Source organism: Kockovaella imperatae (assembly GCF_002102565.1).
Source record: "Kockovaella imperatae strain NRRL Y-17943 chromosome Unknown BD324scaffold_4, whole genome shotgun sequence".
NCBI classification, from domain to species: Eukaryota; Fungi; Basidiomycota; class Tremellomycetes; order Tremellales; family Cuniculitremaceae; genus Kockovaella; species Kockovaella imperatae.
In genome coordinates this window covers 918,301-941,488 of record NW_019028944.1, presented here as the reverse complement: position 1 = coordinate 941,488, position 23,188 = coordinate 918,301, and the positions used below count along the sequence as shown (strand labels likewise).

The window sequence follows — 23,188 nt, the reverse complement described above, 5'->3', positions numbered from 1 at the left end:
CGTGGCAAGGTACTTGCAAATGGCTGCAGTCACATTTCATCGAATAGTTAGTTCTGCTGTCATACCTTCATACGACATACACTATAGCAGGCACGATGTCGGGAAGACCATCGACGAGCTCAACGACACATACGCAGCTGGTTGCGCCAACAGTGCCAGCCGCCGTTCACGCTCTCGCTTCACCTCCTCCTACCTTGATAGACTCCCAACTCCCCGCCTACCTCGTTCCTGAAATACTGAGATGTCTCGAAGAATCAACGCTGCATGTTATCAGGAAAAGGCGGAGAGAGGAGGATGAGCTCAGGGCTGAAGGTTTAATACCGAGGGATAATGGGAAGGGTAAAGCCCCGGAGGAGGAGAAGAGGTTGTTGGATGTTGAATTGGCCAAGAAGGTCGAGCGGATGGGGTTAATGGTGGGAGGATACGTTGCGGAAAAGTAAGAATCTACTGTATAGGATATGCTGACTCTATAGACTAACACTTGCTCGACCCCCGCTGCCATCACATCTCGACATCATCAAATTCATCTGCAAAGATCTATTCCTTTTCGTCTACGCGAAGCAGATAGACAATCTACGGACAAATCATCGTGTGAGTCTTTCAGCCACTCTCCGCTCTACGCTGGTCCTGACAGATATTCAGGGCGTATTTGTTCTCCAGTCACATGCTTTCCCTCCGCTGGTTCCCCTGTCCAGTCATCGTGGCCCGGCAGCTGATCTCGAAGCGGCCAAACAGGCAAGCGAAATCGTCACGACAGCATACCTGACTCTTTCACAGCACCTATTGTTTCCCCAGGCCCTCATACAGGGAGCTCTTGCGCGATTAGGCATGCCAGCTACGGTCACCGCAGAGACGTCGGGTCTACCTCAGTGTACATTTCAGATAAGGACCGTGCCAAAATCGGCAGTCACCAGTTCTGCCACTACCCCCGCGATGCCCGGATCCGCCCAACCTTCTTGAATTGGGAAATGCATGTGCTGTATCATTGTGAATGGTCATCCAAGGCGTTTCTTGTCATGATCACTATCTAGCGTCTGCCTCCTCCATTGATCTGCTTTCGTGTATCGTCGAACCGTTTGACAATGACTTGACATTGAGTTACCGCGCATAGCTGCCTCGATTTACCCTTGAGATCGTCGTTGAACAGTTGCAGACCCGCAGCGCGTTCGACAGCTTGGACAGGTGCTATAAAAGTTCGAAGATCCGTTTCGTCAGGGATCTCCTTGTTAGGCAAAATGAATGCCCCCATGGCTAGCTCTTTGATCGTGTTGGGGGATGTAATGGCCTTGTCTGACGATGAGGGCTTCTGGGGATACGAGAAGTCGGGACGGGACGCAAGTATGACCTTGGCGAAGTGTGTGGGGACGGCGATGGAAGGCGGCTCGCCAATGACTTCGTACGTGACTCGGTATTTGCCGTCAGGATGTCGAGTCGGAAGGTAAAGGGGAACACTGAAATCAATTGCTTTTCCTGGCGATAAAACTTACGTGAAGACGTAGACATCTTCAAAATTTGACGTCAGGCGTCGACAAAAGTCTTCAAGGTATGCCCAGTCTACAGCTTGAGCCTCGATCTACCGGGACCACTCACAATGCCTGTTGAAACCATCCCCAACCTGAGGAGCAATGTTGGACAGGTAGAAAGTCTCATCCATGGCTTTCTGAGAAATTTTGGCGTCCGCGGCAGGCACCCTATATGTCAGAGAGCCTTCACACGGGAAACATACATATGTCCACGATCATATCCACTTCTCAAGTCTGTTCAGAATTCAGCATGATTATTGAGCTCGTCTTCGATCAGCTCACAATCCTGCAGCTTGGCCCTGAAAATCTCTGGAATACCCTCATCCTCCATAAAGACACTTTTTGACCGATCAGCCTTCGGCGCGGGCAGTGTATCCGCCGCTCTAGCGTCTTCAAGCGGGACAGGTTTCGCTCCAGGAGCATTCTTTGGCGGCGTGCGGGCTAGCGACGCCGCAGTGAGATGTTCAGCAGTCTGTTACCATCAGCTCAGGCACGTTTTCAGCTCGGGACCTACCCATGCTGGATGTCTCAATTTCCGGTCATAAGCAGCGGTATATGCTGTCCTTTTGATGATATCTGGAACGGGACCTACCCCCATGAGACGAGGCGCTCTTTTGCATGACTAACCTGGAAAGCCTCCTTGCAGGATAGCTGGACCCGCAGGCGTTGGAATTGGTAATTTGGATCGATCACCCACTTGCTCTGGCGGAGGTGGAGGTAGTTGCGGGACGTCACTTGGGCGTTGACGACGAGGAATCAAGCTACCAGTTCCGATTCCAACGGCGAGACCTGCTGCGAAGAGCAGAGAAGGTCCAAGTGTTGGCATGTTGAGGTGAAGGTCGGAAACAAGCTGTCTGACAGAATTCTAACATTTTTGTACGTTTCGGAATGTAATTCCGAGGCAGCCTCGATCTGAATGCCTAAAGGCGTAGTGTATCTCGATAGTGTCCAGTGATCCCACCTGAAGATACCATTGTGGGAGATTGTATAGTCCAGCTAGACTACAGTCGTGAATGTTCCAGGACCAGCTTTGCTTACCGTGAGAGTAGATTTCGAAAAGAGTTTGACCGTTGATATAGTTTGTTGTTCCTCCCCAAATGCTCGAGACCGATTGGCCCAGTGGGTAAGTTGCACCATTGTCTTCTTTGAGGACTTAATGCTGATCGTCTTGTAGTAAGGCGTCTGACTACGACTTTCACGTAATCAGGAGATCGTGGTTTCGATCACCACATCGGTCTATGAGGTTACCACTTTTTTTTTATATGCCTCAATTGCGTTTCTTCCTTTCTTTTTCTGGGCTCGCCCTCTGGCCGATCGAATGGGGTCACAACCGCGACCTATTGACACATGAATGAGCAAGGCTATCCATACATACAGAGATCGAGCATCTCTGAACTAAGCCCAGGGATGATACACATTGCGCACTGCATGCAGATAGACATCATCAGTCCGAGTGCCACTAATCACTTCGCCACCACCCGTGTTTCAACGCGTTCATTGGTTTTGATACCTTGATTGATTAATGGCTCGACCTCTGTTATCATAGTGGACCATCGAACCAGGCGTTGGACACACAGCGATGGTGAGCAACGATATCTCTCTGCGAGCTGTCTGATATGTGCTCTCAGGCGACAAAAGCCAGCTCCCTTGGTCTAGGCCATGCCTCGTCGTCTCTCAAGAAACCCAGTCATGATCGACGAGAACCATCAGGAGGGGCCTTTACGATGTTTACACCGTCTCAAGTCAAGCAATTCAAGGAGGCCTTCAACATGATTGACCAAGATGGAGATGGCAGAGTCACAGAATCCGATCTTAAAATCATGCTTTCAAACCTTGGCAAGTCGTCCTGACCTGCCCTTCGTCCCGTCCAACTGGGAGTTGACCTCTCCACACAGGCCAGACCCCGACTTCTAAATTGCTCAATGATCTCCTTAACAGTCGAGAGGATACGAGATCCGGAGTCAACTTCACTCAATTCTTATCGATGATGGGAGAGCATCTGCTTGAACTCGATCATGAGCAGGAAATCGTCGATGCATTTGCGTGCTTTGACGAAGGGGATAAGGGTGTTGTTCAAGTATCAGAAATGAGGAAATGGTTGGGCGAGCTTGGCGACAGAATGGAGGATTGGGAGGTGAGTCGGTCAACGTGGGTAGGACGATCTGACTGCGCACAGATTGAGAGATTGTTCTCCGGGCAGTTTACAGATCGTCAAGGCAGATTCAACTATACAGAGTTTGCCAAAGTCCTTCGAGTCAATGACGGAGAGCCAGAACGGGATGACAAGCTGGCAGTCTAAAGATGACCTAATGACACCCCTGTACGACCTATGACGACTACATGCATCTTCATCTGGACCAAAGCTGCACGGCCTGAGCGAGACTCTCAGAGGTCCATCTCGATCCTCGACCACACACGCGCACTATATCCCACTGACCCGAGATGCTTGAAGCGTAATTATTTGCGACTACTCTTACTCTGAATGCCACGTCTGGTCCGTCCTCTCGTCCGACCCGTGTCTTGAGCTCTTCCAGCAGAGGCCAATCCGGTACGCGATGCGTCGTGATCCATCTTGCCAAACCAGTCCCGTCTTCTGGCCAGACACCTTGTCTGAAATACTCTTCGGATCCCTCGACTTCCGAAATTGTCAGACGTCGCTCAAGCGTAGCGATAAAGCTGGCTCGTATCAACGAGAACTTTCGGTCACCCGCCGAAATCGCGTAAAACTTCTCCTGCACTGCGTAGAATGACTTGATCATGGCCAGCTGGTTCAACACCTCGGGCGAAGTATTCGTAAGCATGTTGAATAGTTCCAAATATACTGTCAGGACTATGGGCTTGTCCAGACTGACGCATTCGAGTAAGACAGCCCTCACGAATGCGTCGAGCTGTGTCGCGCCACAGAAGTGTTTCGCCAGTGTGATCAAGACGGGATCTCCCGAATGAGCAATCATCAAGGCTAGCACCTCGTCCGGTTCAATCATATGTGGCGCAGCAGGTGAAATGAGATCGTAATGTAGATCAAATCCAGTCATCGACCCAGCCTTGACGAAAATACTTCGATTGCCTTTTGAATCAGAATTATAGTCCAGAAATCCAGCTTTACGTTTGACCTTTATGGTCCTCGTTTTGATCAATGAGTCCTTATTCACCGGATCTTGCAGATCGTACACGATCGGCCAGTAACGAGGCGAATCTACCTCAACAGACCGTATAGTGTCCAAAGGTGCGATCAAAGTCGGAGAGATGAGGCTCTGCGTCTGTGCACGGGATCCAGTATCCATTCGGATCTTGACTGGTAGGTAGACCGTCTCACGCGTATTGACGTCCTTTGCAACGAGACATCGAGGCTCCACGGCAAGCGCCCACAAATGACGAAAGGCCTGAGGGTATGAATTGTTATCGCCTGGCGAGGCTGAGAACCGAGGGAAAAAGGCAATGGCCATGGCAGCAATGGCGAGATTCGAATTACCCAAAGTGTAATGACCTCGTCCAAGAAAGAGGATGCCACACGCCATGTGCATGGCCATATGGGTACCGTAGGTGACCCCTGCTCCTTCCTGACCATGTGAGATACGCAATCTCCGGAGGACGTTGAGCTCTCCAGTCCCTGACATGACGACACTGAGGGCGATAGTGACAATATTGAGACCTTGCCTAGCCGCTGTCCTTCTGATATTACCCTCGTACGTCATGGATTGACCAGAAGCTGCCTTGCTAAGAACACTGAAGAAGAACATGAGGTTGCTGTGGGCCAGTTCTGTGGCTGTGCCGGCGTATTTGAGTCCAATGGCCAGACAAGCGCCTGAGACAATATTGAGGTACGCAAGCTCAGTGTTAAGCTCCAGCTGAGACGTCTTTTTGTGATCCCTATGCTTGATGAAGGATGGTAGTTGACTCTCAATCCAGGCCAAGGAGGGCTGAATATCGTTCCACATGATCAATGCTCGAGCAAATGTGCGAAGCAAGAGTGCGTCCGGCCGAACGTGCTCGAGCGCAAACGCAGTGTTGGGGATCTCCAGCACGTCAGCAACATCCTGGCGACCGGTTTTGAGATACATGAGACCGAGGGCAAGCGTGGCACCTGGGGCCGTCAACGTAGTGTCGATAGCACTTTTCCGACCATCTAAAGCCTGGGAATCGCCAGTGATACATCCTTGAAGTTGCGACAACATGCGCCGATCCACTTCACTTGATGCTTGTCCACCACGACCGAGCATGATCAGACCGAATGCCATGCTTGCGGAAAACGAATAAGCCTCTTGCTGCTCGCCAAAGCCCTCGACCCCTGGTAAATCTCTACGACCGATCTCGGACAGTGCAACTTCGGCCATGCGAAGATTTTTGCGTCCAGCGTAGACGAGCCCAAGACCCACGAGCGCGGAAGACTGGATGATCCCAGAAGCGTTGAGATCCATAGACCCCAATGGCAACAAGGCATGTGTGTGCAACGATAATACCTTGGTGAGGAGTAGATCTTCGCTCCCGGCATAGGAAGCTGAGAGGCCTAGCAAGAGACCCACACTGGTAAAGTCGTGCCTTGGCTCTAGGTGAGGGAATGCGTGGTAAGTCATGAGCGACCTGAGGTGACCAGTTAAGCCTAGACCAAGCAGGAAGCCACCGTGTTCCGGATTGAGATTATGAGGCCGATTGAGAACGATCCATGATGAATCCACGCCTTGGCAGTCGGGCGAGATGGATAGAGCGGCGGATACGCCATTGTGGAAGCAGGGCCAATCTGCGTTCTCAGCGTTGATCTGTGCTCGAAGAGTTGTCTTGGCAGGAAGAATCTTTATTGACAGCTCGATCAAGGGAATGTCCCAGACATCTGTGATCACCGCTGTCCGAGTCCCATACTCAAAGATACCTTGACCAACCGGCACGGCCAGTGTACGATTGGCAATTGTGTTGACGACGCCCTGGTGATATTGGACGATCTCTTGGTCGCTGACTAGGTCAGCTAAAGTTGACACGAGCACTTGCCTTGCATTCTTTGGCTCCTGCACTGCAATGGTTCGGAGACGCGTCGTTTGCATGATCCTCTCGACCTCTTGGAGTCGACGGTCAGATCCAAAGCGGGCGTAGGGCAATGATGACTTCTGTCCCCGGATTTTGAGACTCTCATTGACACTCTTGTAGATGTCTCGAATGGTTGGGATCTCCTCCGGACCCTGCGCCAATCAGTGTGGTTGTCTGTAATGTGACTCACTTCTGGTACGGGATTGTTTCCGGCACAGTCCGGCGAAACTTGAGCAGCCAGGTCCGCTCGGCCGATGAAACTGTACACTTTGGCTGACAGGCCTTTGACAGGTGCAGCTTGACACAGCCGCATCATCTCCAGAATAGGTAAGGATACGCCGGGCGTGAGGCTGAGAACCCAGTCGAGATCCAAAACCTGATCAACGATGAACTGGATGCAAGCCGTCGCACGGGCACCGGCAGATAAGGCTGATCCGTTGATCTCATCTGGCTCGGGCCCGAGACGTTCGTATATGGCAATGATCTGAGCTGACAGAGCACATGGCTCCACAACGCCAAATTCGGTAGCATGCGTCGTGGTGAGGTTGCGGATCGAGGGAAATGGTTTGAGTGGAGTGGTCAGCCGACGCGAAAGATAGGCAAGGATGTCCGGCGGAGAATCAAATACGCTGGGAAAGGGGCGTGGGGAGATGGAGTCTACGTGTCAGTGTCAGTTGTGCCTCTGAAGTTGCAAATACCTTGGAGGTGTGCAGTGCCATTTGGTACCAGGCGTTTCCAATAGTCCCACCAATGTCTTTGTCCGATCGCAGCGGTAAGCCGGATCAAAAACTGCCCTACTTGACTGAAGTCGCGATGATTTGCCGACCTAAGGCGTTGTTCTTGCGCCACGAGATGGAGGGCGATGATTATCCCGGGGATATTTACAGATGATTCATTATCGATTCGATCGGGCTGTAATGGCTTATCGCTGCTTTTCGCCAGCTTGGCTACCAAACGACGGATGATGGGGTCCGAAGAAGAGCACGAGGTTTCCAAGAACATTCGACGTCTTGATCCGCTGCTCTTCGGACGTCGGCTTCCAAGAAAGTCCAAGACGGCCGCTTCGAAAACATGCCAGAGCTCTGAGCTGTCTCCTCTCAGATGGGCGCTCAGCGCTTGCGCTCCCATCAGTACGCGACATTTGAGGTCAAAGACCTGCGTAGCGTCCAGAACCCAAGCAAGCGATTCAAGGCACTGACGAACCAGTCGATTCTTCAAAACAAAGTCGACTGATAAGCGAATCTCTTCTCCATCCGCAAGGACCAGTGTGAACCGACCTCGAACAGGGTTTCGCAAGCCAACGGGGACGGTAGATGGGGACGTCGTTGCCATCGAGTCATTCTCCTCCAATTGCATACTGAGACTCTGCACGAGTTTCGTCGGCGGCTCGTCCTTTTCGATCGCTATTGGGGGAATGGCTAAGGGCAAATCGTGACCGTCAGATGTAACAATACGCAAACCTCCATCTGCAATCATGAGAGTATCTATTACGTTAGATCGAGTGGATCGGACTGGTATGGCACTGCTGCAGGGGAGCGATTTGAGAGGGAAGACATGCCAGCGGGAATTTGAGGATGGCTGATCCGCCCGGAAGACATGGAGAGTGGACTTTGTGATGATGTTGATATTGGTTGTTGAGGAGCAAATGTTGTCCGTGATGAAGACGCGGGTCGTACGAGGGTCTATAATCCTAGCTCTATGTCAGTCATCAACTTCTTACACTTGAGTCGAGTCTCTCTCACTCTGGAGGTTTCCAGGCCCATATTCTCTCCAGTACCATCTCGCTCCGCACAACATCATCTTCTCTGTCTATACCCATCAACATGGTAGTGTCTCTGAGCTCTCTCTCTCCAATGATATGCAAGGAAGCTCCAGCATCCCCTTTTCCAGCATCGGGATCTTCTCGCATGAAACTCGAAGCGCCACTTTGCCGTCTCACATTCCCCAAGTCTCCAATCGCACCGGTACTTGATGGCAAGCGGTCCAAGCCACCCTGAAATTCTCTTGACCTTGCTTTGCCCTTCGATCTCGTGGTCACATTTGAAGGCTTCTGGCTGGGAAAAGTTTGGGATTCTAAAGCCGCTTGCAGGTCTCCAGTGCTTGACACGGGGAGTCCATCTATAGCTGCAGCTTTGGAGAGTCTGAATGAGCGTCTGGTCCTGTCGGACGGATCGACAGACATCTCGCTTCCAGATGGTGCGCCCGAGCTGGAAACGTGTCTGTCCCCATTGGTCGAGAACCCCGATGTGTTTCGATGTAAACTTGGTCTCATTCGTCCTATACCGAGCTCGACAGAAGGAGTACCCTGTTTGAGGATATCTTCCGGTCGCATCGTTCTAGGTGTCATAGCGGCGGAAGGTGGAGGCGCAGTTTGAGTCGGTTCAATTGGAACAATTGTCCGCTGATAGAAGACGACTTCGGAGGATGAAGCGTCGACAATGATGACGAAGGGGTATGGATAGGGATCCGAGCACGAGAAGATCACCGATGCGTTCTCGTTGATTGGCTCGTCAGAACCAACAATCTTGCCATCCCTGACACGGGCTTCGACAACGACTTTGGCTTCTTCTAGTGGATCGAGGATGGTGTATAAACGAGGCAAGTCTTCAACACCCTCTATGTCCGTGATATCGGCGAGGGCAGAAACCATTCCGACTCCACTTGATCGCCTCGCTCGCTTAGCTGCGAAGGTATCTGGCAGACTCTCGGTCCATGAGGTGCTCCTCCTCTTCCTCAACATCCTCTCCAGCAACACTCCGCCTTGTGATCGAGGCAGTGCAACGGCATGGGAGACGGTCATGGGGAGATGAAATGTCTTGACTTCTCCCGAAGGGTAATACACAACACCCATGTTTGTTGATAGAATCGTGACGGTCCGAACCAGGCCAGACGACGAGGATGAAGATGAGCAGGAGGAAGAGGAAGAAGAAGAGGAAGTAGAAGAGCCAGAAGATCCCCAGATGGCATGTTGAGATGAATGGAATGGTCCAAATGTCGTGTCAGAGAACGCCATATCCTTCTGCCGATTCGGGGCCGCATCCCGACCTGTCTCTGGTCGAGGAAACCAGACAAATCCCGCCCAGAGAATCTCATCTTCTGCACTGACCTGCTCCAGGGTCCACTGCCGATAAAATTCTCCACCACGACTCCATACTACTCGATGGCCCCACCAAGCAAGTTCCTCTTCGCCTTCAGACTCAGCAACATCACGATCCGAGGTTAGGGTTGGTATTGCCTGTACGAGTCTATGCAGTGTTTTCTTCGATGATCCGTGCCCTTGATCTCTGGCGTACAGAAGAGATCCAATGGAAGTAGCTGGACCGATGAGTGAGGCCGACAGCATAGTCGTAGGTGCTGTCGAGCCTCAGCTCGAATGATAGAAACGTAGAGGTGGAAATGGACTTTGGGTTGTTCAAAGTCAAAAACCGGTGGACGCGAATTCCGTCGCGTGGCACTGCCATCAGAGAGCACAAAGTACTGTATACTGCTATGCTCACTGACTGACTGCTCCATGGTGATCCGCTCTGGGTCTGTGTATAGGGTGCTGGTCATCCTCCCTTTCTCTTGGCTGTCATCATTCAAGACCATCCTCGGTTACTCTGAAACGCAGAGCAGACATTCACGAATCATTCTCAAATCCTCGCGAGAGTCAGCCAAATGGGTGAGACTCAAGCCTTACATGCATCGCCTGCTTTGTTGTATATCATAATGCTGAACATTGTCGAATGACGACTCGAGCAGGTGGGAAGCTCGTCCCAGCAAACGTAGATCGACGGACAGACGACGATGCCCCGAGTGAGATCTCTACTGACAATGTGCATGCCAGCGAAGTTGTGGCGGTCGGAATCTTTATTTGATCAATGGGATCTATACATGATTGCATCTGGCAAGGTTCTCGACTTGTTTGTGCGTTGATACTGCAACTTGGCACCTTCTTCGCAGGATCCCAAGGTGTACACTCATGCGATCCAGAAAAATAGCATATGCGCAGCCGAGATGCGTCCGATCTTATCGGCTAATCGGTCATGGACACAGATCCCATACGAAGATCTCAGATCGGATGTCGATTCGCTGATCCAAGGGATCTGTTCGGAAAAAAACCTGAGATTCAAATACTCGTCGCCCTCTTACTCACTCACTTGACACCTCATGACCGTCTCAACCATCATCAGAAATGGCCACTGTATCGCTAGAAACGTTGAACTGGATAGAAAGCATTCGCTCAAAGTACGGAGTCCCCGGTCTGAGTTTTGGTGTCGTCAAGGGGATCTCCAGCAAAGATGAGACTGGATCTAGCCTATCGTCAAATGCAAGATGGGAGCATTCCATCCATGGGTTTGGCACACGCAACGTTCAAGGTGACCCATACAATGAACAGGTGCGCCGCGCCGCCCGGGTGCCAGATTGAAATGCGGTCTGACCCGAAATCATAGACTGTCTGCGCGATTGGCTCCTGCAGCAAAGTGTTCTCATATCTCGTTGTTGCGCTTCTGATCCATGATGGAACCAAACTGCCCAATGGTGAACCCTTGAAATGGGAGACGAGAGTCAAAGATGCTCTTGGGGACGCTTGGGAGATGAAGGACCAGTACGCGACGGAGCATTGCACACTGCATGATCTGAGTGGTATGAAGATTGGACTGGGACCTCATCCCTATGGCAGAACGTGAGCTGGACGAGCGCAATCATATTCTGATGCTCACTTGACTGACACTCTCTACCATCTAGCCATACTACTGCTGAAAGCTATGACGACCAGCTCCGCCTCATTCGTCATTTGACCATGTCTGCAGAACTTCGACAACGATTTCAATATGACTCCATATGTCCCCTGGCTCTCGCCGGGATCGCTGAACTCATCACCGGCAAGCCGTATCACACTCTGGTCGAGGAGATGATCTTCGAACCACTTGGCATGCAGAGCTCGTTCTGTGATAACAAGAAAGCCAGAGACACGCACAAAATCTCCGAAGGGTTCTTTCGACGGGGTGGCTCTCCCCAGAAGTCTGGAGTGGAAAAGACAGGCGAACCAGTTTCTGTGGGCTGGTGGACAAAGGATGAAGGTTATTGGATGGTGCCGATGGGAGGAATTGCATCCACAGCTAAAGACATGGTATATGACAGTCATCTCCTACAATTGCAGCTAATCAGATTACAAAGCTCCTCTTTCTGCAAGAACTTATGGAAGCAAAGCATCTCTCAGCGGGAATCCTCGAAACACCTGCAGAAGGTCAAGGCGTCCTATGGGGTCCATACAATGCCATGCTAAAGTTAGATCAAAACACTCCTGGCCTGTATGGTCGTGGGCAAGCGATCACCTCGTACCGTGGGCACCCGGTCGAATGGCATAGTGGAAATATGCCAGGTCAAATAGCCACCATGATCAGAATTCCAGGTCAGAAGCTTGGTCTCTTCATCGGTGTCAACGACGGTACCAGGACTGGGGCAGCTCTCATGTTCGCTACCCGGAATAGAATCCTGGACGAGTTGCTAGGTCTCGGAATAACTGGACGAGAAGACTACGAGAGCAAATTCCTCACGCCAGTGTGGCAACCTGCACCTCCGATCTCGCCTCCTCTGCCGAGTGAGGAATCTGCTCGTCAAGCTTTGAAAGAGCTATATCCCGGGACTTATGCGCACGGGGCTTATAAGACCTGGCAGCCTTATCCATTCGATCCTAAAGTTCCCGAATCTCAAGCAATGATTGACGCAGCTAGGCTCGCAGGACACACCCACGAGTTTGATACACACTGCATAGTCTCGAAATCTACATCATTCTGGCTATCTCACATCTTGTTCCGACCTCTGGTCAATCCTGTCAATGGTATCTGCACGTTTGACTGGTTCGCCTTCCAAGTGTATCCCGTGAGCAATGGAAAAGAGGGATGGAAAGACGACGAGTTTGTGGCTTCTGTACGAAGCAAAGGTCGTGGCGTTTGGTCAGAAAAGGGTATAGGCATGTTTGAAGGATTCTGGGATATCATTCCATCTTCGCAGAAACCACTGCCTACGGACTGGCACAATGGTGTGGACAAGGAAGCGAGCGCAGAAGTCTGGATGAGAAAGGAGAGCTAGACCATCATGTATTGTCTGTTCTGAGATGCTATGACTCGATTGTACTATGCTAGGCGAGAAGAAAGCATACATGATCACAAATCGACTTGTATTTGGATTCAGGACGAAGCAAAGAAAAAGCATAGGTGAAATGATATGAGAAGCGGTTCAGAAGGGAGAGTCAGTCATTGCCAATGACTTGCCTAGGCTTCATCCACAAAGTCAAACTCCTCCCTCTCTCTATTGCGCTCGGCAACACTCTCGGTCGTGGTCGTCACATTGTCGACATCGAAGAAGCTGGACGCGTCCGATTCAGAGATGGAAATAACACTGTCCTTGTCGTCGTCGTCGTCCGTCATCGAGGCGCTTGATCGAGCTTCAGACTCCGGTCGTTGACTTGCCGCTTGGCTCGAGTCTGGTCCCGGTGCCACGTCAGCAAATGCCGACGCGAACAGTGGCGTCCCGCTGCTGATGAACGATGATTGAGGGTCACTTCTCGCTTCTCGCGGTGCGACAGTCTCTGTCGAGGGCATGATGACGGTTGACGAGTGCATAGAGGTGAGCGTGGACTTGATGCCTTCCACAATCAGTCTGCGGGCCGTCAGTTCTCCACACGCTTTGGATCCTCGTCAACTCACCTCAGCCTCAACGGCTGACCGTATGAGACTCCATGCTCATCCTCGAATCGCCAGTACTCCAAAATCTCATGTCCAGGCATGTCGGGTACCCGAAGGCCATGAATCGAGACTTCCATCTCTTCATCGTTCACAATGTCATTCTTCTTCAATACCACATTGACGTTGTCGCATGCTTCGCCACATAGGCCCTCAGACTTGAGCACCAGCTTGAGCCTTTCAAAATTGAATTCGGATCCAGATGCAAAGTGCTTCAATCGCCAAGTCTTGGTGAATTCGGCACCGGCGGGCAGAGTGGAGCCAGGTCCGATCGTTGTGTGTCGGACCCAAGAGCAAATGTCCAGGGGTGTAACGGCAAGGGCGCTTGGCGAGGCCTCGGGGGCAGCTGGGCAGACAGCAAGGAAGGGGGTCGTCTCGAAAGCCTTCGCGGACTCGGCCTGTGCCTCCTCAGAAATGTCCATGGGCTCATCGATTGTGGCAACAGCCTCCGTCCGGGATTCATCCTTGAGGAGCTCAGTCTGAACTGAAGCCTCGACCTCAACTTTTGGCTCGACGGCTTCTGCCATGTGCACGACCTCGAGCTGCTCAGTGAGCTTTTCGACGTCCAAAGACTTTTGGACCTGTGCCATCTCAGTGGAAAGAGCGGCGAAGAATCCAGACTCCATGTCGCACATCATGGTCTGAGGTATGGGCTTGGCGGCGTCGATGACATAGCTACCGGGGAGTTTTGGCTCTTCGGTCTCGATCTTGATCAGAGGCTCTGCAACGGATGAAGCAGGAAGTTTGACCCGAGCATGCTGGAAGTTCTCGAAAGCACGGGCGGCTCGTCGGGTGGGGATTACCTCCAGAGTCTCCAGAGTCGTCTTGGCATCGATACGGAGAGGAACCTTGGTTTTGAGCATCGGGTGGGTCTCTGGATGAACAGGAAATGGGGAGCATTCGCACTTCTCGCAGAGATCATAGTCGGGACAGTCGGGGTGCATGCACTTGTACCTTGCACCGCGGATCTGCTTATCGCAACCTGAGGGTGATCAGTTGATAAATCGCCCCCTTCTAGCTCACCATCACAAATGATGTGTGGATGCTTGACGTTGTTCTTCATGTCCTCGGCCTCACTGGTGATGTAGTCGGCTCCCTTGTAAAGCTTGACGAACGAGTGTCCAGGGTGGGTTTCGTTCATCGTTGCAGAGCAGGAGTCACAGCAGTCCCAATCAGGGCAATTGAGACACTTCCACCTCGTCCCAATGATGCTCTGCGAACAAAGGTCGCAAGAGGCAGGATGACGAGCTCTGGAGTTCTGGACGGTTCCAGAAAGCTTGATCCGGTCTTCTAGACCGCGATGGAGCATGGCTCGGAAGGTGTGGTTTGGCGGATGCAGATCACCCGTGTGGAGCAATGGCAGACACGATCCACAAAGATCGTAGTCTGGGCATTGCTCACACTTGTAGCGCATACCTCGGATTCCGGTCCAACAACCATCGCACGAGATGTGCTTGTGTCGGAATCCGCCCTTGCCAAGTCCATTGCAAGGACGAGGAGCAGGTCCCGACTCGGTCGAGGGGCTTGTCTGGGTTTGCACATCAGTCTGCGAGTTGACAAAGGCGCCGGGAACAACGGGGTCTACTTCTTGAGCAGGCTTCGCTTGATCCGCGGATGCTGGCGCAGACAAGACGGAAGGAGCGCCATCGAAGGTGTTTGCCAGCTGATTGGAAAAATTGGCAAGGAAACCATCAAGATAAGTTCTGAGCTCGTGGATGGGAGCCAAGGGAGAACCGTGAGCAGGGGCATTGACGACATCTGTCACGCGACGGACAAAGTCGTTGATGCCGTCTTGAGGTCGTCGCACGTGACTGTCCGATTCACCGTGCGAGTGACATGGGACATAGGGTCCGAATCGAGGGTGACCATGTCGGCGTCCTCCATGATGCTGGTGGCCACGAGCATGATGGTGTCGAGGTCGGAGGACATCTTCCAAAGGAGGGAAGTGTGAGCCGGGCTCAGGATCTTCTGCAGCTCGCCAGACGGCAAATTCTTCGAGAGTCTGCTGGGTTCGAGAAGCCTCCTCCTTGCTTTCATCCTGGATAAAGTGGTTCATTGAAGTGCCGAGGAATGGACCGTCAAGCTCGGCTCGGATCGAGTCGCATTCCTTCATGTACGAGGTGAAATTCTTCTCGATAACGTCGATGGCTTGTTTCTTGTCTCGGACCCGGTCTCCCCAGAAAGCGACCCCCAGTCGATCATTCTCCCGTTCGCAGGAAGCGAGCTTGGACTCGAGAGCGGAGAGAAGTGATTGGCGTTGCGAGAGGTCCTCTTGCATCTTGGCAATGGGTACTTGAAGGTTATCCAAAGTGGAAAGAAGGGTCTGACCTCGATGGAAACAATGGATCGTTTTGAGTCGCGGATCAGAGGTCAAAAGGACGGTAAGTGCTAAAGCCGGTGCCGGGAGATTGGCGTGTTTGAACGGGAGCTGTGCAGCCTCGTATCTGGAAGACGATAGCCAGGCATAGGACAAAGGAAGGTGGTGCGTTGTAGTGGGCAGGGACATCACATGAATGAGATGTTATGTGTAGCGGTAAAGAGAAAGAAACGAGAAGAATCAGCGTAGTTCTCAGCGGGAAGCTTTGGTCACGACAGGCTGACTCACTCGGAAGCATCACAGATATGTTGCTTGAACATGATTCTCGCCTCTTCGCTATCATTTGGGTAGATCGTCACATTGACCCAATAGGTATGGGTGATAGAGGGTAGGTTGAAGCTGGAACGCAGCTGAAGAAGTGTGTCAGCGTGAACTCGCCTTGGGCCGTTGGGATCTGTGATAAGCCGGGGCGACTTCCGCGATGTGATGATGAGCGCCAGGCGGGTCAACGTACCTTTTGCTGAACCTCCCAGTAGAGCGGGAACTTGGAGCCATCAAAGACCAATCGCCTCGTCTCATCCTTCAACGTAGCCTTGATGACGAACATCGCTGGTCGAGAATGTACGATCCCAGATGCTGTGAGGTGGCGGCGGATGATTCAGAGTGGGGGAGGGAATGGCTGAATCAGGAGCGATTCAATATCTCCAGTGAGTCGATTGATGATCAGCTAGTCCAGTGTCTATATCGATGCTTAGATGACCCTCTGTAGCCCTCACCGTCGGCGTCTACGTGGAATGAACGAGAACACTTGACGAGCTAAAGAGAGTCAAGTCAGATAGGGCCAGATGGCGACACGCAACCTCTCCCTGCCGTTCCGGGACTGGTATCTGGGATTTTTGATCCCGCTTTTTACGTAAAGCTCTTGAACCCTGAGTGTGGCAGTCCGGGCCTCCTGACTCGTGGCAGATTTGGAAAGTGGGGGGGATCTGTTGGGAGGTCATTGATGCAGTATGGGACTGGAACAGCAAAGAGAGTCGAGTGGAAGGCCACTTGGAAAGACAGACAGGAGAAGACGTGATCTGTACCTGTGCCGTGGTTGCTATCGCGACCCACCCTGAAGAAGTTTGGCGGCTACTGCTATTCACATAGACTCAGCTGTGGCAAGGCCTCGCCCTGGCCATAAGGGAGCCCGACTCCATGTTGGTCTGCTGTATGAATCCAACAAGCTCTCATCACATTCTTCCCTTGCCCAATACCTAGCTGCACCATTCTCCATGATGGTCATCAAGCTGATCCTTGTACTGTGTAGTGTCATGTCGCCGCTAATACCTAGTGGACACCTGAATGAGTTACCCAAAGTGGTAATAAATTGACCCCCAAAGTGGTCGGGTGGTCACCCGACACACACTCTCCTTCTGGTCCCCCCGTTGTACTCGCTCAATTTGCCTCTTTCTCCAACCCTATTCTATTCCATTCCATCGCTCTAGCAGCTGTGACCAGCAGCAGCGGCGGCGGAACGACTTCTTCTGCGACCAACACTACCCCTATCCTTCCCAACTCTTAGACATACCTAGACAGACTCGTTCTCGGTCACTCTCGCTCTTGCTCGTTGACGAAGACCCAAGACCATCAACTCTTTAGACAGTTTACAAACCCGGCAGATTTCTGGAACCTTGTTGTATCAACTCGTCAAACCCTCTGTTGGTCTGAACGACTCAGTGGGAAAGCGCTCCAAGTCAAATTCTCTTGAATTTGGCCTGGTCTTGTCTGGTCAAGAAGGAACATACCCTTTGAGGGTCCCGGCTTTTCATTGACTTTGCCCCGCATTCCTCGTCCTCTTGCCATCAACACACCATTTCCAGCTGATCCATGACATCACAATCACCTGCATCACCTTCTGAGCTACCTACATTCCGTCCCTCTCCAGCTAGAGCTACGACCATGGCTACTCCTATTCCTAGTCATACCTCGAGCAAGATTCGGGCCACATCCCAACCTGCTGGAGAAAGAATACCAGCGAGACCAGGTTCAGGCAATTCGATTGAGACTGGCAGAGGGAGTCCAGGTGGAATCTATGGAGTCATTGGAGGAAGCAGGACACCCATGAAAGCTGGTGGTAATGGTAACGGAACGCATTTGGGAAATGGGACTGCAACCAGAGCCAATAGCTTTTCAGCGGCGGAGATGAGACTACCAAAGGTCAGTCGCTTTTGTCGATTGACATCACCAGGCGCTGAGCAGACATTACAGAATGCTTCACTCTCACGCACTTTGTCAAGTCACCAGGAAGAGCATTTCGCTCGATCTCGATCCGCTTCTCCCTTTCCTACATTCTCACCCGCATCTTCACCCTCTGCGTCCTCTCCCGCCATCAACGCGTCCGCTGCGAAGCCACATGCTCCCGAGAGATCAGCATCCCCACCTCGACCGTTCTCGCGGTCCCGGTCTCAATCGCTTGCCATCGGAGTCGCGGGCATGTCTGGGCTGGATAACCGTGGTGGAGCCTTTGCGAGAGAGTACGACCCGTCACCTTGGAAAGCGGAACCAGTGGAAGAAAGCAACATGTCTCCATTTACCCGTGGCATGCCATATTTGGGCGGATTGCCTGGAGGCGCAGAGCTGTCAAAGTTTCGAGCAGCTCATGGAGGCCCGACTCGCGGTTTCAGTTTGGGAGCTTGGGGCACTTCAGCACCCGAATACCCTTCGGCGAACCCCAAGGCGGCCGGTGCGACTGGACATGCTGCATTAGCGGCGGGAACAAATTCTCGTCAACAGGCTTATTCGACCATTATTGGTGGCTTTGAAAGCGTCAATCCACCCCAAGCTGGCGCGAAATCAGGCACATCCTCCCGTCGTCATTCGGTGTCGATCGTTGGAGGTCCACAGGGACGGAGAGATATCTTTGCCGATCTAGGCATGACCTCACCTACCCGAGGTCTCGGTCCTCTTGGATTTAGCGATGAAGAGCTGCTGCCGGAACGTTTGGGAAATGCTCTCAGTCTTGAAATTGACGAGCATCGCAAGCGAGGCGTCGAAATCGAAGTAGGGAAGGAAGGCGCAAGAGGACGAGATATCCCTCGACCTTCCCCAGCAACCGCTACGGCGCATTTTGATCCTCTTGGAGAGGATTCGAGAATCCGTAACTTCCCTCAAACTATCGGTGGACTGGATCATTTCGCTTCCTCCCCTCGTGGGCGATCCAGTGGAGTGGAGGATAAGCAGGGAGAGCGGGCAGCTTCGAGAGACAGCAAGGATTCGTCCAGTCGCTCACGATACCATCTCGAGACTCCAAGCAGTGTGCGTCCGATTGGAACGGCACCTACTGGCAATTTGAGAGGCATCAATATATCCTCGAGTCCTCCTCAGCGAGGAAGGGACATAGAAGTCCGAAGAAACGATATACTCGGCCCGATTGGAAGTCCTCCCGGACCGACTGGACCTCTCGATCCCCGCATGTACCAACAACACGTCTATGGTGGCCGACAAATGGGGGATGTCAACGCGTATTCCGGACCACTGCCTCCTTCAATGGGACCTAATTCACCGCTAAATCAGACATTCCCTCGTCCGAATTCGTTCGGCTACGGTCAACGACCGCCTCTGCCACCGATGGGTGCGGGAGGATTCGGACCGGGGATGGGACCTATGATGGCTCCGAACGGACCGCCTGGAACATATGGCATGTCTCCACAACAGCCTTATTCACCGAATGCACCGACCAATTACTCCTACTTTTCCGGCCCCCCTGCACCGAGCTCTCCCACGCAACCTCATTCGCCATCATTCTCCCAACTGACGCTGTCGGATCTGGGTAAAGGCACGCCCCTCAATTCGCTGCCGCCGAACACACCCCTGTACATTGTGGCTTTTAAAGCGGATCGACGGGACGTGTATTATTGTCCGGACCCTACGCTTTTGATATCAAATGGCGACAGGGTCATTGTAGAAGCTGATCGCGGCTCGGATCTCGGAGCAGTCATCTACGACCAATTGACTCCGATGGACGTTCGAGAATGGCAAGAAAAGCAAGCCACTGCTGCTTTGCTTTCAGGCGCGAACCAACATCAACCGCCGGGCATGGCTGCAATGGCAGGAGCAACCCAAGGGTCAAACGCACCTCGAGCGGGAGGAAGTGGCGAATTGGCGGGTGCTGATCTGGCCACTTTGCTGGCTGGCGTGGGGGCACAGGTCGATCCGTCAGTCGGTCTAGGAGCACAAGGTCGAGGGCCGCTTGCCAAGGAAATCATGCCGAAGAGAATTTTCACCAAGAGTGCTCAAGGCCCGGAAGAACAAGCGTGAGTCACAAGCTCATATGATTCAGACGAAGGCTGATTCGTTCATCAGTCGTATGATGGAAAAGATGAAGGACGAGTATGAAGCCATGATGATATGCAGGGAGAAGGTTGCCCAGCGCGGCCTGCCCATGCAGATCGTGGATGCAGAATACCAATGGTGAGTCCATTGGCATTTGTCGGTCGGTTCTTACCCTCTCCATCAGGGATCGTCGCAAGTTGACTTTCTACTTCAAAGCCGACAAGCGGATCGATTTCAGGGATCTGACAAAGGAGAATTTCAGAGTGTTCAAGGTACGTTCAACGAGATTTCTCAGCTTCTTTTGCTTTCTGGCCATCTCGCTGATCACGAGTCGTCACGTAGTCCCGGATCTGGATGTCGATGGTGCCCAAAGACGGTGAGCCGGGCGCGCAGCTTGCGTCGACCTTGGCCGGAGCTGACCCACGTATCAGATCCTCGCGGGCAGTAGACAAGTTCAGCCAACTAATTTCATAGTGTACAAATAGCAAGGATCTCGAGAGTGAAGCAAACGAAATAACGAAACGGAGTCTTGAAAGCAGCAGTGGGATTCTACAGTGGGGAGGGCAAATGAGAGATTATAATAACATGGCCGATAGGGGAGGAGGATCTCGTACAGACAGACTTATTTGAGAGGATGAGGATCTATGTAAGATTAGCGCGATGGAACGGCAGACTGCTCGCTGCTGCTACCTCGTCAGTGAGTCAATGATGTGTGTCGATGCATGCCATCAGTCCCGGTTGTGTGGTGGAGTCCCCAACTTGGGCTCTTGGCGGAAAGCGAGTCCTTGGCGTTTTCCGCACCTTTTGAACATACATCGCCTCTGGTCTGTCATTCTACCAAAACCCCCCGGTCTCTCGACCATATCTCACACGATTAATCAAACCTCAATCCCACTCATCATGCCTCCATTCCCATTCCCTCTCCCAACAACCAGTCTCATATCGTACGCTAACCTTCTTCACGATACATCCCTGTCGTTTACGGCCGAGTTGGCAGAGGCTACATCCGCTCGAACAACACTACAGCTCGCTCTGAAAGCATTAGACGAAAATAACCCCAGCGCCAGTGCCTTGTCAGTGGTGGATGTGAGTGCAATCTCAGCGAGCTAATCAGGCAGCTGATGCCCTTCTGTCAGGCGGTACAGGGCTATCTGCCTTATCTTCAATCCATCATTCATTCTCTCGACTCGGATCTTCTCTTGCCCAAATCCGAACTCTCATTCACCTGGACACCGAGTCTGACCTCTTACCCACTCAAGACTCCAGCTTTGACCCTCCCTTCCATTCACGCCGAGCATCTCTTCGTGCTCCTTGTCTATGCCCTTTCACTTTCAAACTATGCCAATTCCATCCTCCGCTCACTACCAGTCTTTGAATCTATACAAGATTCCAAAGGCAAGTCTAAAGCTGGAGGTGCTGCTCAAAGTGTCGTGGGACGACTCACAGCCGAGGACGAAAAGAAGATCACGGTGGGCCTTGGAAGAGCAGTAGATCTTCTTTGTCAAGCGAGTGGGATAGCGACCTATGTCGCGGATAAGATATGCCCAGTGTTCGAGGGAGCCAAAAAAGGTGCGGGGAGGAATGGCAAGCTCAAATGGCCCGTCGAAACGGGTGCGGAGGCTTTCAGAGGTCTTGCCATGTCAGTGAAACGTCTGTGTATGTTTCGCTCGTCGACTGACTGACAATCTCTTCAGGGTGTTCCTCGCCGACGCACACGTCACTGCGATACGTAAACTCCTCTTACCCGTTCTAACCCACTCTCTCTTCTCCCCACCTGGTCCTCCTCTGCCGTCCAATCATCCCTCACCATCTCTCTTGGCTAAGCTATACCTCCATACTGCTTCCCTATACGAGTCCGCCAGGGCATTTTTCAAGGTCCGAGGGGGTGAATCCTCATCTAATCGCAAGCTGTTCAGCCGGGACAAGAAAACTGGCGATACGGAACCACACGATACGACCGAGGGCGACCCAATTCCGGAGCTTCAGAGGTACCTGCGTAAAGAGTCCCTGTTGGCTTCTGCTCTCGCTCGGAAATGGTTAGGGGTTGATGCTGGCGAGAACTCGAAGGAGCCCCAGACTGGGGAGGCCTTGGCTTGGGTGAAGGACGCTCAGAGTCGCTTGGAGGAGTTAGAGGATTCAGCGGTGAGGGAGAAGATGAAAGGCTTCAGTCTTAGCAGAGGAGGTGACAAGAAGAAGGAAGCGAGAAAGGCTAGAAAGGGTCGTGTGGAGAGAGAGCTGGAGGACGTCAGGGCATGGATAGCAAGCTATCAGGCGTTGAACGACAAGGTAAGTGATGAGACCTTATATATAAGCAGTCTGCTCATACACCTGCAGGTCTCATTTCAACCTGTCCCGCCATCGTCTTCCCTGGTCGTTCCGTCAGGGAGGCAAGTCTTTAATGCCAAAACGTTTGTGCCTCCTCCGAACAAGTTTGGGTCAACGTTCAAAGTGCCATTGGATGGATCGACACCAGATTCGGAAGGAGCACAGAATGCCAGTCCCACCGAGGCTTACGCTGGTCAGGGCAACTACTTCTGAAAAATCTCGCATTGTCCTACCTCAAGCACATCTTCCACGCTACGCCTTAAATGTCCTTGAAAGTGAAACCATCGTCCGGACTACGCCGTAGAACCTCGTCTGCCGATGACTCCCTCTGGCAACGGCTCCATCATCCAGACAAGAAGTTCACCTTCACTCCGCCTCCGCATCTCTCCGCCCAGCGCACAGACCATTCGCCTAGCTTCATCCACGGCCTCTTCTAGCGGTTCAATATCCTTTGCTGAATTGATAGGTCCACCATAGTCCATATCGCAGGCTGTATTGGCCAGGGCATCGTTGAGAAAATCCATCCGGAGAGTAAGCTCGTGGATCCATTGGGTCCGGGCAGTCTCGAGTTGGTGTTCACCGAACGCTAGTGGTAAGATCAGGTCCAATGGTGCTCAATGGACTCACGAGACAAGTCTGTTTGAAGCTCTCGGATCAACATGGCGGAATGCATTGTTGTATTCGTGTGAAGTATATCTGAAGTTTTGGCCTGAATGAAGAGATAGGTGGCGATCTCGAGCAGTTCAATGCAGAGAGCGTTAGACTATCAGCTTCATGTCCTGAGCTATATACCCCGACGCTCCACCTTGCATCTCGGGGACTCCGGACCCTTTACCTTTGGATAGTGATCGGCATAGTAGAATGCGGAAAGGAAGTCCTCGGGGTCTCAATCGAAAAGGACGGATGTAGCACGGTTGGGCAGGTGACATGTCCAAATGTCTCAACCATGTTTCATTTTCTTG

General features: G+C 52.2%; 9 protein-coding genes across 9 annotated transcripts; 5 read left to right on the top strand and 4 right to left on the bottom strand.

Annotated features, from left to right (window-relative positions):
- Positions 1-95: 95 nt before the first annotated feature.
- BD324DRAFT_578265 (ER to Golgi transport-related protein) lies at positions 96-960 on the top strand (the record flags this gene model as incomplete). The annotated part of the gene is made up of 3 exons (XM_022013312.1): positions 96-436; positions 474-591; positions 643-960. The coding sequence occupies 3 exons, from the start codon at positions 96-98 to the stop codon at positions 958-960; spliced, it is 777 nt and encodes a 258-aa protein (XP_021872460.1).
- A 67-nt stretch (positions 961-1,027) lies between these two features.
- On the bottom strand, positions 1,028-2,349 carry BD324DRAFT_577661 (hypothetical protein; the record flags this gene model as incomplete). Its single annotated transcript, XM_022013274.1, has 7 exons — positions 1,028-1,451; positions 1,488-1,554; positions 1,591-1,691; positions 1,727-1,757; positions 1,806-1,995; positions 2,038-2,111; positions 2,151-2,349. The coding sequence occupies 7 exons, from the start codon at positions 2,347-2,349 to the stop codon at positions 1,028-1,030; spliced, it is 1,086 nt and encodes a 361-aa protein (XP_021872459.1).
- Positions 2,350-2,696: 347 nt separating this feature from the next.
- Positions 2,697-3,883, top strand: BD324DRAFT_621270 (putative myosin, light chain 2, 20 kDa). Its single transcript, XM_022015368.1, has 4 exons — positions 2,697-3,105; positions 3,152-3,359; positions 3,419-3,657; positions 3,700-3,883. Exons 1-4 carry the CDS (start codon positions 3,103-3,105, stop codon positions 3,820-3,822), a joined length of 573 nt encoding a protein of 190 aa, XP_021872458.1. The 5' UTR covers positions 2,697-3,102; the 3' UTR covers positions 3,823-3,883.
- On the bottom strand, positions 3,872-9,960 carry BD324DRAFT_599421 (hypothetical protein; the record flags this gene model as incomplete). The annotated part of the gene is made up of 4 exons (XM_022013904.1): positions 8,285-9,960; positions 7,241-8,232; positions 6,733-7,199; positions 3,872-6,694 (listed from the first exon to the last, which is right to left on the bottom strand). The coding sequence occupies exons 1-4, from the start codon at positions 9,883-9,885 to the stop codon at positions 3,872-3,874; spliced, it is 5,883 nt and encodes a 1,960-aa protein (XP_021872457.1). The 5' UTR covers positions 9,886-9,960.
- Positions 9,961-10,427: 467 nt separating this feature from the next.
- Positions 10,428-12,617, top strand: BD324DRAFT_680259 (beta-lactamase/transpeptidase-like protein; the record flags this gene model as incomplete). The annotated part of the gene is made up of 4 exons (XM_022019074.1): positions 10,428-10,920; positions 10,976-11,208; positions 11,271-11,655; positions 11,703-12,617. The coding sequence occupies exons 1-4, from the start codon at positions 10,717-10,719 to the stop codon at positions 12,615-12,617; spliced, it is 1,737 nt and encodes a 578-aa protein (XP_021872456.1). The 5' UTR covers positions 10,428-10,716.
- A 613-nt stretch (positions 12,618-13,230) lies between these two features.
- On the bottom strand, positions 13,231-16,194 carry BD324DRAFT_577929 (hypothetical protein; the record flags this gene model as incomplete). The annotated part of the gene is made up of 6 exons (XM_022013285.1): positions 13,231-14,252; positions 14,294-14,867; positions 14,904-15,061; positions 15,137-15,714; positions 15,876-15,997; positions 16,102-16,194. The coding sequence occupies 6 exons, from the start codon at positions 16,192-16,194 to the stop codon at positions 13,231-13,233; spliced, it is 2,547 nt and encodes an 848-aa protein (XP_021872455.1).
- Positions 16,195-17,528: 1,334 nt separating this feature from the next.
- BD324DRAFT_649896 (hypothetical protein) lies at positions 17,529-20,349 on the top strand (the record flags this gene model as incomplete). Its single annotated transcript, XM_022018059.1, has 6 exons — positions 17,529-17,786; positions 17,838-19,882; positions 19,932-20,039; positions 20,086-20,173; positions 20,244-20,277; positions 20,333-20,349. The coding sequence occupies 6 exons, from the start codon at positions 17,529-17,531 to the stop codon at positions 20,347-20,349; spliced, it is 2,550 nt and encodes an 849-aa protein (XP_021872454.1).
- A 452-nt stretch (positions 20,350-20,801) lies between these two features.
- BD324DRAFT_578025 (hypothetical protein) lies at positions 20,802-22,439 on the top strand (the record flags this gene model as incomplete). Its single annotated transcript, XM_022013294.1, has 4 exons — positions 20,802-20,987; positions 21,038-21,540; positions 21,596-22,187; positions 22,236-22,439. The coding sequence occupies 4 exons, from the start codon at positions 20,802-20,804 to the stop codon at positions 22,437-22,439; spliced, it is 1,485 nt and encodes a 494-aa protein (XP_021872453.1).
- A 40-nt stretch (positions 22,440-22,479) lies between these two features.
- BD324DRAFT_364388 (hypothetical protein) lies at positions 22,480-23,077 on the bottom strand. The gene is made up of 3 exons (XM_022012588.1): positions 23,032-23,077; positions 22,854-22,971; positions 22,480-22,812 (listed from the first exon to the last, which is right to left on the bottom strand). Exons 2-3 carry the CDS (start codon positions 22,897-22,899, stop codon positions 22,520-22,522), a joined length of 339 nt encoding a protein of 112 aa, XP_021872452.1. The 5' UTR covers positions 22,900-22,971; positions 23,032-23,077; the 3' UTR covers positions 22,480-22,519.
- Positions 23,078-23,188: the final 111 nt, after the last annotated feature.

Excerpts from the sequence above, each read along its gene's own strand:
- BD324DRAFT_621270 (XM_022015368.1), top strand. Across the intron at positions 3,360-3,418 it reads AATCATGCTTTCAAACCTTG|GCCAGACCCCGACTTCTAAA; the intron begins GCAAGTCGTCCT and ends CTCTCCACACAG. Across the intron at positions 3,658-3,699 it reads ACAGAATGGAGGATTGGGAG|ATTGAGAGATTGTTCTCCGG; the intron begins GTGAGTCGGTCA and ends GACTGCGCACAG.
- BD324DRAFT_364388 (XM_022012588.1), bottom strand. The coding sequence starts at position 22,899 with ATGCATTCCGCCATGTTGATCCGAGAGCTTCAAACAGACTTGTCTC. Across the intron at positions 22,813-22,853 it reads GCTTCAAACAGACTTGTCTC|CGTTCGGTGAACACCAACTC; the intron begins GTGAGTCCATTG and ends TCTTACCACTAG.